The sequence below is a fragment of the Phalacrocorax aristotelis genome, chromosome 18 (assembly GCF_949628215.1).
Source record: "Phalacrocorax aristotelis chromosome 18, bGulAri2.1, whole genome shotgun sequence".
Classification (NCBI taxonomy): Eukaryota; Metazoa; Chordata; class Aves; order Suliformes; family Phalacrocoracidae; genus Phalacrocorax; species Phalacrocorax aristotelis.
The window spans coordinates 7,774,052-7,786,499 of record NC_134293.1 but is presented as its reverse complement, the minus strand read 5'-3'; the positions used below and the strand labels follow the sequence as shown (position 1 = coordinate 7,786,499).

At 52.4% G+C, this 12,448-nt stretch overlaps 2 protein-coding genes across 3 annotated transcripts in view; both read right to left on the bottom strand.

The window, feature by feature from the left end:
- POR (cytochrome p450 oxidoreductase) overlaps positions 1-1,782 on the bottom strand; it is a 30,471-nt gene extending 28,689 nt beyond the window's left edge. Inside the window, exon 1 of one of the 2 annotated variants that reach the window (XM_075113453.1) lies at positions 1,676-1,782. The gene's annotated coding sequence lies outside the window, so the exon portion shown is untranslated. The remainder of the gene's footprint in view (positions 1-1,675) is intronic. The other variant, XM_075113454.1, reaches the window with a different exon arrangement.
- A 3,548-nt stretch (positions 1,783-5,330) lies between these two features.
- On the bottom strand, positions 5,331-12,263 carry RHBDD2 (rhomboid domain containing 2). The gene is made up of 4 exons (XM_075113451.1): positions 12,067-12,263; positions 10,541-10,942; positions 9,999-10,149; positions 5,331-7,813 (listed from the first exon to the last, which is right to left on the bottom strand). Exons 1-4 carry the CDS (start codon positions 12,215-12,217, stop codon positions 7,375-7,377), a joined length of 1,143 nt encoding a protein of 380 aa, XP_074969552.1. The 5' UTR covers positions 12,218-12,263; the 3' UTR covers positions 5,331-7,374.
- Positions 12,264-12,448: the final 185 nt, after the last annotated feature.

Below are 12,448 nucleotides of genomic sequence, written 5' to 3'. Positions count from 1 at the left end.
AGAGGACTCTCCGAATCCGGACACTCTACCATGTACATCCTCCTTCAGAGCAATCAACCATCATAAGATGCATCTGAAGGAAAACCCAAGAGCTGCACTGGGACAAGTTCGGGTTCTCCACGAGGGGCCTGGCTCACCAGCCCTTCCTCAACAAAACACAGATTTCCTCACCTGTAGCAGATTAATCCGCAAGTTTGCTTTGCATGTACACAACAGCTCATCAGGATTTCCCAGAGAACTACAGAAATAGTGAAAGAAAGCACATTCCCTTCTATCTAGCAAAGGGATGCATGCATCAGTGCACACCACTAAGCACAGCTCTGCCGGCTAACAACAAAATTAAATCCCGTATCTCGTCACTACGGTCCACACGAAGCATAAAGCCCTACTGAAGGAGAGACGTCCCCACCAACACTGTTTCAGAATTTAGAAACAGAGACCTGATCCTTCCTTGTACTCTTCCAGCTTCTCAACCAGATATACATTTCTGCTTTTAAGAAAGAGCTGTAAAAGTACAAACCTATTTCAGTTCTCCAAATCTGTTCAGATTAGGCAGAAAACCTCAGCGATCCCTCTTCTCTATATGCATTCCACCAGGTATTACTATTCCTTTTCACGCTCTGAAAGCTAACCCATGGTCTAAACACTGGCAGACCAAAGCTTGCTCCAAGCTACACCAGCTGTGCTTACTCCTGCAAATAAGATGACTTCCTAAGAATCAGTTCCACTTTGATGACTAACTCCCAACACCATGATCCAGGTGTCTTCACCCCCTCCAGCTTTAACATTTCCAAACAAGAGGTTTTCCATTATTTCATTTGACAAGTACATTCCCTACAGGGATAACTTCACTCTCCAAAGCAGTTCCATCAGGAAAAGAGCAGGATAAAGAGTATTCCAACACCGCAAAAGTTTATAAAGAGAATAGGCAGAACAGCAGCAAATCAGCCCAGCGTGCAGCAAAGGTGTCAGATGCCGGGAACAACTTTCTGCAGAGAAGGGCCAGAAAAATAAGTTCACTGAAGGCTTTTAACCAGCAACCACCCAGGGCGGGGTAAGCACAAGCGACCCTTCAGGGTGCTGCGGCGGCGAGGCGGGCGGACGTGGCCCTGGAGCAGCCCGGCTGCCGGCCCAGGGCTCGGCGGGGAGCAGCCTGCGGGGCAGGCAGGGCCCCGAGCACTGGCTCCCCCCGTGCCGTGCGCCCCCTCCTCAGCCCCACGGCACGGGCCCCACAGCCCCCGGGGAGCCAGGCATGATAGGGGCACCCCCTGCCCCCCAGATAACAGGGGGGCCCAGTCACACCAGACCCCCCAGCAACAGGGGGCTCTAGTCATCCCAGTCCCCCCATTTGGGGAGGGGTCAACTCACATCAACCTCCCATAAATTAACAGGGGGACCATTCATACCACCCCCCCACACTGGGGACCCTAGTCACCCCAGTCCTCCCAGTAACAGGTGGCCCCACACCACTCCCCCCATATAACGGGGGCGCACTCATCCCAGTCCCCCCCCCCCCCCCCCCCCCCAGTCAGGGGATGCCGGCCCCCCACTGTCCGTCACAGAGAACCCAGGGGGCCGAGCCCGGCCCACCCTCAGCCGCAGGGGACCGACCCAGGGCCGCTGCTGCCCCGGAAGCCGCCCGCGCTCCCCAGCCCCGGCCCCCCGCAGCACCCACCACGCCGGCCGTCGGACGCTGGCGGCGGCGCCCCGCAGCCCCGGCGCGGCCGGCACGTAGGGCGGATCGCACCATTCGGGCACACGCTCGGGGGGGAGGGGGGAACACGCTCCGCCCCCACCGCCCGCCAATGGACTGCGGGCGCGCCCGCCGGATGAGATCCCCCCCTCTGCGGCGGCGCGGTTGGTACGGCCCGTCCGCGGCCGGCGTACGGGGGGGTCTTAAAGGGACAGAAGGAACTGGGGAGGGCGCGGGGTCGGGGTTAGGGGCAGGGTGCTGGGATCAAAGGTCAAAGCGGAGGTCGGGCAGCGTGCTCAGTAAGCGGTGAAGGGTGCCAAGGGTCAGAGGTTAGGGTGGGCTGGGGATGCAGGGGAGGAGACAAGGATTAAGGTACAATGCGGTAAAGGGTGGGGGTCAGGGTGCAGAGGGCTAGGGGTCAGAGGTCACAGTGGGGTGTAAGCAACAGGTCAAGGGTCAAAGTAGGAGGCAGGGTTGGGTCAAGGTGTGGGGTCAAGGTTGGGAAGTTAGGGTTGGGGCGGGTCAGGGTTAGGGCCAGCATTGGGGTCAAGGTGGGGCCAGGGGTTGGGGTCAGGGCTGCAAAACACCCCAGCCCCGGTTTGCTGGTTCCCCACTTGCCCCCAGTTGTCCCAATTGCCCATTGCACCCCAGGTGGAGGCTGGCACCCAGCAGCAGGTGACCCCTCCCTGGGAAATGAGGGGCTGCTCTGCCTGGCCAGCTCACAGCCAGAGCAAGCAGATGCCCCTGATTTAACCACAAACCAGATAACGTCGATGTTTTGGGGAGGCCCTTCTCGTAACACTCGCACTGCCACCCACGGCGAGTTGCACAAGCAGCTCCGGAAACATCCCCAGCAGGAAAGATTTCACAACCCAGACCCCCAGACCCTGGCTCCCACAGGCAGAGGGACTGGTGCTCTCCACAATCCTTTTTTTGTGATGCTGAGTCACAACTCTGCTAAGCCCAGTGCAGCCAAAGCCAGGAATGCAGCTTGCCCAACCTCCACCGAGCAGTCCAATGGCCATGCCCTGGCCCCTGGCATCATGTGTGGGGTCACCCCAGGGCTAGCTCCGTTCCCTCAGCCAGGCACTGGCACATCCGACGTCATGGTCCTGCTGCTATCACTGTGTTGATGCTCGCTTAGAGTCAATAAAACCCTAGGAGAAGGTGCAAAGTCCCCACCAGCTAAGCCAGCAGGCACCCAGAGGGCCGGGAGAGGTGGAAGGAAGGGGCACCAACGCAAGAAGCACCAGCTTTGGGGCAGTGATGCCCTGTGCTGCAGGGACACCCCCTTTCATGCCACCATCCTAGCAGAGGGCTCAGGGGTGTGGGGCCCACTAGGCACCACTGCTGCCCACAGCAGCTCTGGCATCAGCCCCGCAGAAGCTCCCCAGGGTGACTCTAGTCCATGACTGTCCCCCACAGGGTGAACAGCTGTGGGTTAAAGATTGCAGTGGCTGAAACACACCTGCATGGCCCGAGGGGATAGCAGGACAGGGCTGGTCCTTGGCTTGGGCCCGCTGGGTGCCTAGAGCAGGGACAGGCATTATGACACAGCCCATCCCAGTCTGTTCCTGGCAGGGAAGGAGCTGGGCTCTCATCACACCCAACCCAAACCCCCCGGGGTGGATGAGTAAGCCCAGCCTGGCCAGCCCACAGGGTCCTGTTCAGTTGGTGCTTTTCCTCCACATGTATTTCTCCTACCTGCTGCAGGGTGTGTACGAGCTCACGCCTCCCCGGCTCTCCTCCATCCCCAGCACAGGCTGGGGCTTAATGTTTGGCCACGGAGCCTCCATGGTGCCGGCCGACAAGCTGGGACCCAGCCGGACAGCCACATCGGTGGTGTTTGGTGGTGCCTTGCTCCAGCACAGCTACTGGGCCCCCAGTGCAGGATAACTGTCAGCACGTGTGTGCTTTGCCCCAAACAAATGGGCAACAGGAAAGCAAAGAAATACAGACCCATTTTTCTTTTGACATCGGTGTCTCTTGCCAGGCCTCCCCACACTGCAGGACCCCACTTGCTCCCGGCCAGGGTGGTAATGTAGGTCTGAGTCGGTTCTGCTTTCCTCATATACCCCCAACTACTTTTCTCTTGCACCACGGTGGGTGCAGAAGAGCAGTGGGGATGGAGCTGGGCTCTCCCAGAGCATCCTTCCTGCAGCAGAACCACTGCCCCGAGCACAGGGGAATGGCCGGCTCAGCTCCCAGAGCTTGTCCCCAGACTCCTGTAACCCTGCAGTGACCCCCTGAGGGCACAGGGGCAAGCCGAGGGGCTTTCTGGACTCACTGTGCACCCCGCCTCCAGGGCAGATGCCAGACTAACATTGAAAGAAGCAGCAGTTTTACTGGGAATGTACCAGAGGCACAAAATAACAAATCTTCAGGGACAGCATGTTCCCCAGGGACAGCTATCCCAGGATGAACTGGTTTTTGATTTACTAATTATTTTTTTTTCCCCACCCTCCCCACCCTGCTTTAGCAACTTCAATTCTCTGTCTCCCCTCCAAGGAAAAGATCTGGTACTGCAACGTGTGATCAGTAACCTTGCTGTGAGCTTAGGCAAATGCCAAAGCCCAACAAGCTGATGATTTTTTACCTCCTTCATACAAATTTAATATCTCCTTTCAGCCTTCAGACATGTTTGTAAACATCTCATCCTGACCCCTTCCTTCTCTCCCAGCAATCTGCCTTCCCTGAGTGAGGAGTTCCAAGTTTGCCACCAGCCCTGGGGACATGGGACTTGCTCGGACTCCGCTGCTAGAAAAGCAGGTGGTCCTCAGGTGATTTGTACAACAGCATTTCACTGTGAAACAGCTGCCCTCGGGAAAAACAGAGAACAGACACTTAACTGAAAAAAATAAAATCTTTGCAACCACCCATCTGAAAGCCTCTGACCACAGGTACAGCACATTGTAAGTGACAGGTAGGTGTCGTGGCAGTTGTACAGCTGGACTCGGAACAGCCCTGGGGACACGGTGGAAGCTGTAGAGATCAGAGAGACCAACTGAACTGCCAGGGTCATCAGGAAGCTCACAAAAGAGCTGGGAGCAGAAGGAAAAAAACCCTAACTGTGGTTTTGTGCCCATTCTGCTATGTCCCATCCCCAGGGCTCACCCATGGCCATTGCCTCATCCCAGCAAGGAAAGAGTAGTGGTTGGTACCTGCTCCCTTGCACACGGGCAAGTCCCCCTGCTGCCGGCGCCAAGGGGCCCACTGTACCTCCTGGAAGGAGGGTTGCTGTCTGTTCCCCACACCGGCCAGGCTTGGGGCTGTTGTCGCTGCCAGCAGTGACGCTACAGTGACTCTTACAGGCCAGGCCTTTCTCTACCACTGTAAAGCCACGAAATTACTCACTTGAAACACACCATCCCTTTGAAAGCTCTGCAGGGAGAATGAATCTTTAGCAGATCACTGATATGAGTCAGAAAGAGAAAATAACCAGTTTCCAGCCCCACGAGCGTTTTCTGATCTGTGGCACTGCCCATCCCCAGTGCACGTCCTTCGTCATTAGCCAGACCTGCAGCTAGCACCCATCAGACACCCACAGCCTGCCCCGCAGTCCCCATCGCACCTGGCCCACCACCCAGAGGGGCACGTTCCAGCTCCCCACTTGAAAGCAAACCCAGAGATGCAGCAGTTTGTCTTTCAGATTGTGTTTAAAACTTACAATTTGAAGGTATACAATATTTGCAATTGCTACCAGTCATCATCACCCTTCTGCACGCTTCTGGAAAAATCAGTGATAAAATGCCTAGGCTTACAGGCAAGGATCTCACAGGGAGTTAAAACAAGGCACTAGCGAGAGTGCAGTATCAACATTTCCATGTTATCTCTAGTATTTCTTTCCTGGTATTAAAAACATGTTTCTAAGTTCCAAACAAGCACCTTATCCTGTTCTTGCCCCACACTAAGCATGTAACAATGCAATTGCTGTCAGCAGGAAAAACAGGACTGTGAAGTCAAGTCCATTTGTGATCCCATGGAGCACTGAAGCAATCAGGGATGAGGTGGAGCTGGTCACCAACTCCAGGCTGGTTCCCAAATTGCTGCATCCACCTGCAGAAAGCCCCCATGCAGGAGTGCCCACCTTTGCGAGCAGAGCTTCTTAATAATGCGCAACTGAGGTCTAAGTCCTCAGCATTCACTTCGGTCTTCCCCCAGAGCAAGCCCCTGCGAGGCCACACATAACTGTGGCAGTCATCCCAGAAGGGCTGCTGGAGAAGTAAAGCGGCTCTACGGCAACACCGGGCTTCTTCAGACACTGAGGAGGAGAAAAAAGGAAGAGGCACGTACATGCTCTGGAGCATGCAGCTGCCGACGCTGCCTACGACCTTGGCTCGCTGATAGCATGGAGGAGCCCCGAGGCTCTTGCGGTTTCGGAGGGACAGGTTAGGCACTGCAAGAACATCTCCAAGTAATGGCACTTTGTGCTTCACGAAGCACTAGTTTTTGGGTTTTGGGTTTTTGTGTTTGGTTTGGGGTTTTTTTTTGAGCACAACAAAACTCTAAGCCAAGAGTCAAAGACAATAGTTGAGATCACGGCTGATTTACAGAGACAGCAGATTCCTCCTGGCACAGTAAAGCAGCTACAGAGCTGGAAATAAGGCTCAAGTCCCACCAACTCGACCGAACTCCCACAGGCACCAAACACTGCATCCAGCTCTGAATCCCTTGCTGAAAACTCCCCTCTCCCACAGCCCTTTCCACCAGCTCTGAAGAAAACAGAGAGAGATTGTGGTAATATTGGTGGGTGAGACATCTAAAGCTGAGCAGTGCGAACACCCCCAATGGAATTGCTACATTCCAGTTAATTCTTCTAAACCACTGTTAAGGTCCTGCCCAGCTCCTTGGCTTTATATACATTTGCTCCATAAATGCGCAAAATCCTTTACTGAAAAGTCTTCCACTGCTTTGCATGCATCTGAGGTTGCCTTACCAATAAGCGCTGGCAACACAGGCTCAGCTAGAGCAGGGCTATCCAATAACTAAGGTAACATGTTGATATGTGCACAGACTGCAGCTAAGAAGGACCTTCAGCATTTTTGAGCTGTGTTTTGGGCGGCAGAAAAGGGTCTTCTGTATTCTATCCTCTTGCCTCAGCCCTGGCTTAACAAGCCTCCTTCAAGCCACACTCTTAGTGGAGAAGTCACTGGTAGCAGAGACATTTGTCCTCCTCCACTGAAATATTAAGTTATAAACTAAGGTTTTCATGATTTCAACCTCTTTTGGGTCCTAGTTACATCACACCTGTAAACAAGATAGGAGGCTAAGAGCCTCTGTGTAGCCCCCATGTGCTTATTGCTGCAGCCTGGTTAAAGCCCAGATTAGTCCAGTGTTTTGACAATCAGGTTCCTAGCTTGAGGTGCGGAGCTGATACACCATAACTCTAGTGGCAGTGTGGAAAAAGGCAGCTGTTAAACATGGCAATGAAAAGACTCCAAAAGGATGAGAAGTGCAGAGGCAATACAGTCCACATCCCCCCAGCAATATAAAAAAGTAAAAAAAAAAGTTATAAAAGGAAATATAATTAAAATAGTTTGTGCCAGGGAGCAGGGGAATGGCCTACAGTGGAGCTACCAACCCATTCCCCAGATACAGCAAAGCTGCCAGCAACGCACTGCTGTGTGAGCATCACACCATGGTCCTGCCACAGTATGAGCATCCTGCTGCTTTCTGGAGGATCAGTACACCTGGACTTTCAAAAGTTCAGCTGAAACAGGAGCCACTGTGGCTGCTGGATACCCTGACACTTGCTGAACCCCAGCCAGGGGGCCCACGCCTGTGGGTGTCTGTGGATCAGTCAGGCACGCATGCTGTGGGGGAGAGAACATGCCCAGCTGGCAGCACTGTCCGGACGAGGCTCCAGCACCAGCGTGGGCCTGCATGTAACACTCTCCAAAGGCACCTCTGGCTTGGTAGGGGGAAAAAGGGAAGCTGTGTCCTGCAGCATGGCTGTGCTGAGAGTCCTTGTGTCCCAGAGCATGGCCACATCCTGGAGCACAGCTGTGTTGAAACCCCTGGCTCTGAGCATTGGGGTGCTGCATCTGGAAAGCGGGAAGAGCTGGAGGCGAAGAGCAGTAGTAGCTTTGGGTGGGGTATGCGCCTGGTGCAGGGTTAATCCTGGGCGGGAAGAAAACAGAAGGTTACGCTGTGTTCAGAACTGGCATTGCCTAATTAGAGCTGGAAGTGTCCTGGGGGTAGATTTTCTCCTGACCAGTGCTCAGAAAGGTCACTGCAATCCATCAGAGAGATTCACTACAACAACAGAAGCTCGTATTATAAGCAGCACCTGAGTAAAAATAGGTTTACTGGCCTCCCAGGACAGATGTTCCCACTGCCAACCCACACCAATTCCACAGCCACTGAACGAGCGCGGTTCTTGGCCCCGAGTCTCTTTGTGCATAGAACACACAAGCCAAACTGCAATGTGCTTTAAGATTTCCATATGCATCCTCCCTGCCTTCCACTGAATGACACATCTGCTAGGTTATTAATCAGGATAAGTCACAGCTGCCAAGAGTTATTATCAAGAAGCCGTAAAGGCCTTTGGTGTGAGGAAGAGCCCAGGGTATAGAGAGAAAAGGGAAGGAGGAGAGAGTTACAAATAAAATTAATCATTCAGAAGCAAGGTCTAGAAGCAGCCTTTGCCAACAGAAGGCATGACTCATCCCGCTGAAACGTATCAAGTGAGGCAATCTGCCTAGAAGCCAAAGCCTCTGGGACTTCAGGAGTACTGCTCAGCCCACGCACAACACTAAGATGAGTGCTGAGAATCAAGACAGTATTCACGAAGACTGTGATGCCCAGATTCCCAGCAAGAATAAGAGACCGGCTCATGCTGGGGTTTTGGGCTTGGACTTTTTTTTTTTATATGGGATGTGGTTTTGGTTTGTTTTATTTGTGGACTCAAACATGATGTCAAAGCCTCAGCCTTCTAGAAATGTCTCCTTTCTGGTGGCAAGTCGATGCCACAAGTCTTATGAAAATAAAAAAAAAATAAAAAAAACAAAGCACAAAAAAATCCCAACCAACCCAAAACCCAAACCATCAAGAGCACGTACTTGGGAATAAGAATCAAAATACTAAAAATTAAGCCCCAGAAGCACACATACAACTTGTGTCTAAGACACAGAGACATGCAAATTTAGCTGCTGAAATGGAAACATCCTAGAAACACCTTCCCACACTTTGCTTGATAGTCACATGTTCATGTAAATACCTTTGAGCCAGAACAGTCTAGTTATGTTAACTTTACCTAAAGAAAGCAGGTTTAGACACAGAGCTTAGATGATGTGCACAACAGTTATTAGCAGAAGCATTAGGCCGATGCAGACACAGGCTCAGTATGCAGCAAGACAGTCCCTCCTCCCAAAAGCAGCACTTGCACAGAAGGAAGAGAGTAAGAAAACGAATGCTACTGGATCTGCCTGGCCTCCCCTGCAAGCACTCACATGTTTGAGTGCCCTAATGGATCTGAGGTACACTCCTGCTGCAGGCAAGGGCTTCCTTTACTGTTTCCCTGGGGGTGAAGGTAGATGCAAACACTTGGGAATGTTTCCACTTCAAAGAATGCTTTACAGTGAGCTGATGGCTTAAATACATAGAATTTAACCCTTAATAGAAAACCATCCTTCCTCTGCGAAACGGAAATGACATCTTAGAACAGGGAAAAATTTGACCTAGATTTCCAAGCTTTTTAGAATGCAAGTGAGTTCTCATGGCTTGTAACATACACAAACTTAAAACCATTCCTGAACATCAGCCACAGGCCCCAAGGTTTCTTTTTGGTAAAGCAACCTTGCCTTCACACTGAAAACATGCATTGAAAGGTCCACATTGAACTTTGTAAGTGACGCCTTTAATTTATAATGCTCCTACATATATTTGGACACAACTCACTTCACAGCATTCCTGGGAGGCAAGGTGGGGCAAAGAAATGTAAAGATCACACCCCAGGGAGCAATACAGCCACGAACAAACGCTGTAAGTCCTAATGTTAGGGCAGAAGAGCATGATTTAGCCTTCAAGTCTGCCAAGCTGCAAATGTACACACACTTGGAGCAAATGAGAGGTCTTTCACTTCGATTTAGCTTTCACTGAAAGACCTGGTTGAGTTAATGTGTGATAACGTATTAGTCATAGTCACGTCACCAGCGTAACATCAATGGGTCAGTACGTTCCCTTTCACACTCAGGATATGAACACGACAAGCACGATACGGCTTTTAAAATCTATTTAGTGCCTCCACTTATGTATCCAAATTCCCCTATATCATAAGACCTTTCACAGGAAATCCTGTGCTTACTTGCAACTTTCGGAGGCTCTTCTCTCTGCTAAGGACCCTGGGATATATTTCAGCCCTGGTATCCTCTTTAGCAGTCTGAAAGGGAAGACCTGGTCCAGTTTAGAGCTCACCGACTCTGGAAAATCCAAGCAGAAACAGTAGCCAAGACCATCTGAAGTCATCAGCGTGTTAAGGAGGACTGCAGACAAAACGCCCTCATTTCTAACACAGCCACACACAATCCTGCTCCACCCACAAACTACTTTCCCTGGAGAATTCTCCCAAGTCCTACCCAATGCCACCTTTGCAGACCATCACCCTTCTCAGCTCCATGTTCTCTGTGTGCATTAAAGCCACAGGGGAAGCAGAAGCACAAGGTGAAAAATAAATGCAGAACTGGGTGTGATGAGGACTGGCAAAGCCAGCAAGAGTTTAATGCAGAGCAAGAGCCCAAGAAACACCATAAAGCCAGCGCACCTCGCCAATGAGAACCACAGCAGGTTCTCCGCCTCATGAACAAGCGATCCCGCTCCGTTTCAGCGCTTTGCACTTGGAAAGGATACAGGCTTCTCCAGCTAGGAGCCCACACAGGTTACTCAAGAGAGAAGAGTGGGGGATAAACCATGCTATGCAGAGCATAAACCATGGCACCAGTACCACTGGAACTCTAATGCCAAAAAACAGCGTCCTCTTCATCCGTGAGCGGGTAGTGGACACACCCAACGTAGCAAAAGCTACTGGCATGAATCCTTTGGCATCTTCCACCTCTGACACCTTTGAGACAACGGTCTCGAGTAAGAGGTACAGGAGGGCGGAGACAACGGCAAACATGACAGTGAGGAAGCAGTGCTTCACAGTACCAACATTCTTCTCAAAGCTGCCAGCAAAATACCAGATGATAATGGCACCGCAGGTCAAGGATATGAGGTCTTCATAGACAAAGATGTAGGTAACTAACCTGTGAACTGAGCACACCAGCACATTAGAAAGGCAGAGGCAGCAACAACTTTATTTTAAACCACTACAATGACATGCTTAAGCAGACAGAAAGTGAGACAACAGGATTAATTACTAGCTTTTGTTTCTGTTCTGGTGTAGAAGAAAAGGAACTTGAGGCCTTTAAAACCAAGTGTAAATAAGCAAATAGAGTTAAAACAAGTGCTATCTTGGGTATCGCTGACATATGGAGTGACTCTTGCTGCTTCCTGGGAAGCTGCCTGGAAAAAAGCAGCAGTATCTGTAGTAAATTTCAGTCTCATTAAAAGAGAAGACAGGAGACATAAAAATGACTGTTACATTAACTATGATTTTGCTTAACAGATAAAACACTTCTTGAACTGTTAGAAGGCTCATTTTTCTCACAAAAAATGCCTGGAGGTTATCAGGCCTCAGAAGTGCTCCTAGGCCCTCCAATCAGCTGTTCTTCTAGGCACTCAGTGAGGACTGAGGCAAAGAGTTCTCCACCTCCCTCCCATCAGCCTAACCTATAGCAAGAAACACAGCAGTCGAGAGTATAACCTGATGCAACCTGACCGCCCCCGTGGAGTCAAGTGAGGAGATGGCTGAATTCATCCATGAGAGCACTGCATTGCTAAAACAAATCACTGCATGCTGGTAGCTAGAGACACAGTAATTAATAGCGCGATAAAAATAGTTGTGTGACCACCACAGGGGCTGAGGAAGCAAATCCCCTGAGCTCCTAGCAGCATGCTCCCACTCTGCAAGGGCCAGAGATGGGGGTGGAGGGGGAGCAGCCTGATAACGGGGGGCTGAGATGGATGCCTAGCAGGCTCGGTGCAGAGCTAGGGAAGAGCCTGGAGACCGAGGAGCGAGGAAGAGCAAGGGGGAGGGCCCCGAGAGGCGGGCCCCGGAGGGAGCAGCAGGCTCGGTGAAGGGTTCGAGGAAGTGCCTAGAAATGGGAGCTGAGGGGGGGGTCCAAGGGGTCAAGGGGAGGATACAGGGAAGGCCCGGAGAAGACGGAAGCGAAGGCTTAGTGGGGGATTTGGGGAAGGCCTGGAACGGGGGACCGACGGTGGGGACGGAGCGGCGAGGAAGCAGCGGGTACTCCGCCCGGGCGGCCCCCGCTCACCTTCCCCCGCACGCAGGGCGGCGGGCCGCAGCGAGGCGGCGGAGCGGGCGGCGGCGGGGGTTCCCCGCAGCAGCCCAGGCGCGGAGGCACCGAGTGACAGCAGCAGCGTAACGGCGGCAGCGACCGACGGGCGCTCCCACCCCGCCGCCATACTGCTGCCCGCCGCCCCGCTTCCGGCCGCCGCCGGAAGGCCTGCACCGTTGCCCTGGCAACGCGAGGCGCTGCGGCGCCCCGTTACCATGGAGACAGGCGGGCGGGGTTTGGGGTTTTTTTGCTCCTCCTTCTTAGATATTTTTTATGATTTTTTTTCCGCTTTCCAGAAGGGAAAAACATCCCCGGGGAGAGGCGTGAGCTATTGCTGGAAGCCCTCCCTAGACTGGGG

Excerpts from the sequence above, each read along its gene's own strand:
- RHBDD2 (XM_075113451.1), bottom strand. The coding sequence starts at position 12,217 with ATGGCGGCGGGGTGGGAGCGCCCGTCGGTCGCTGCCGCCGTTACGCTG. Across the intron at positions 10,943-12,066 it reads CGCCCTGCGTGCGGGGGAAG|TTCACAGGTTAGTTACCTAC; the intron begins GTGAGCGGGGGC and ends TGGTGTGCTCAG. Across the intron at positions 10,150-10,540 it reads GCTCCTAGCTGGAGAAGCCT|ATGGTCTTGGCTACTGTTTC; the intron begins GTATCCTTTCCA and ends TGATGACTTCAG.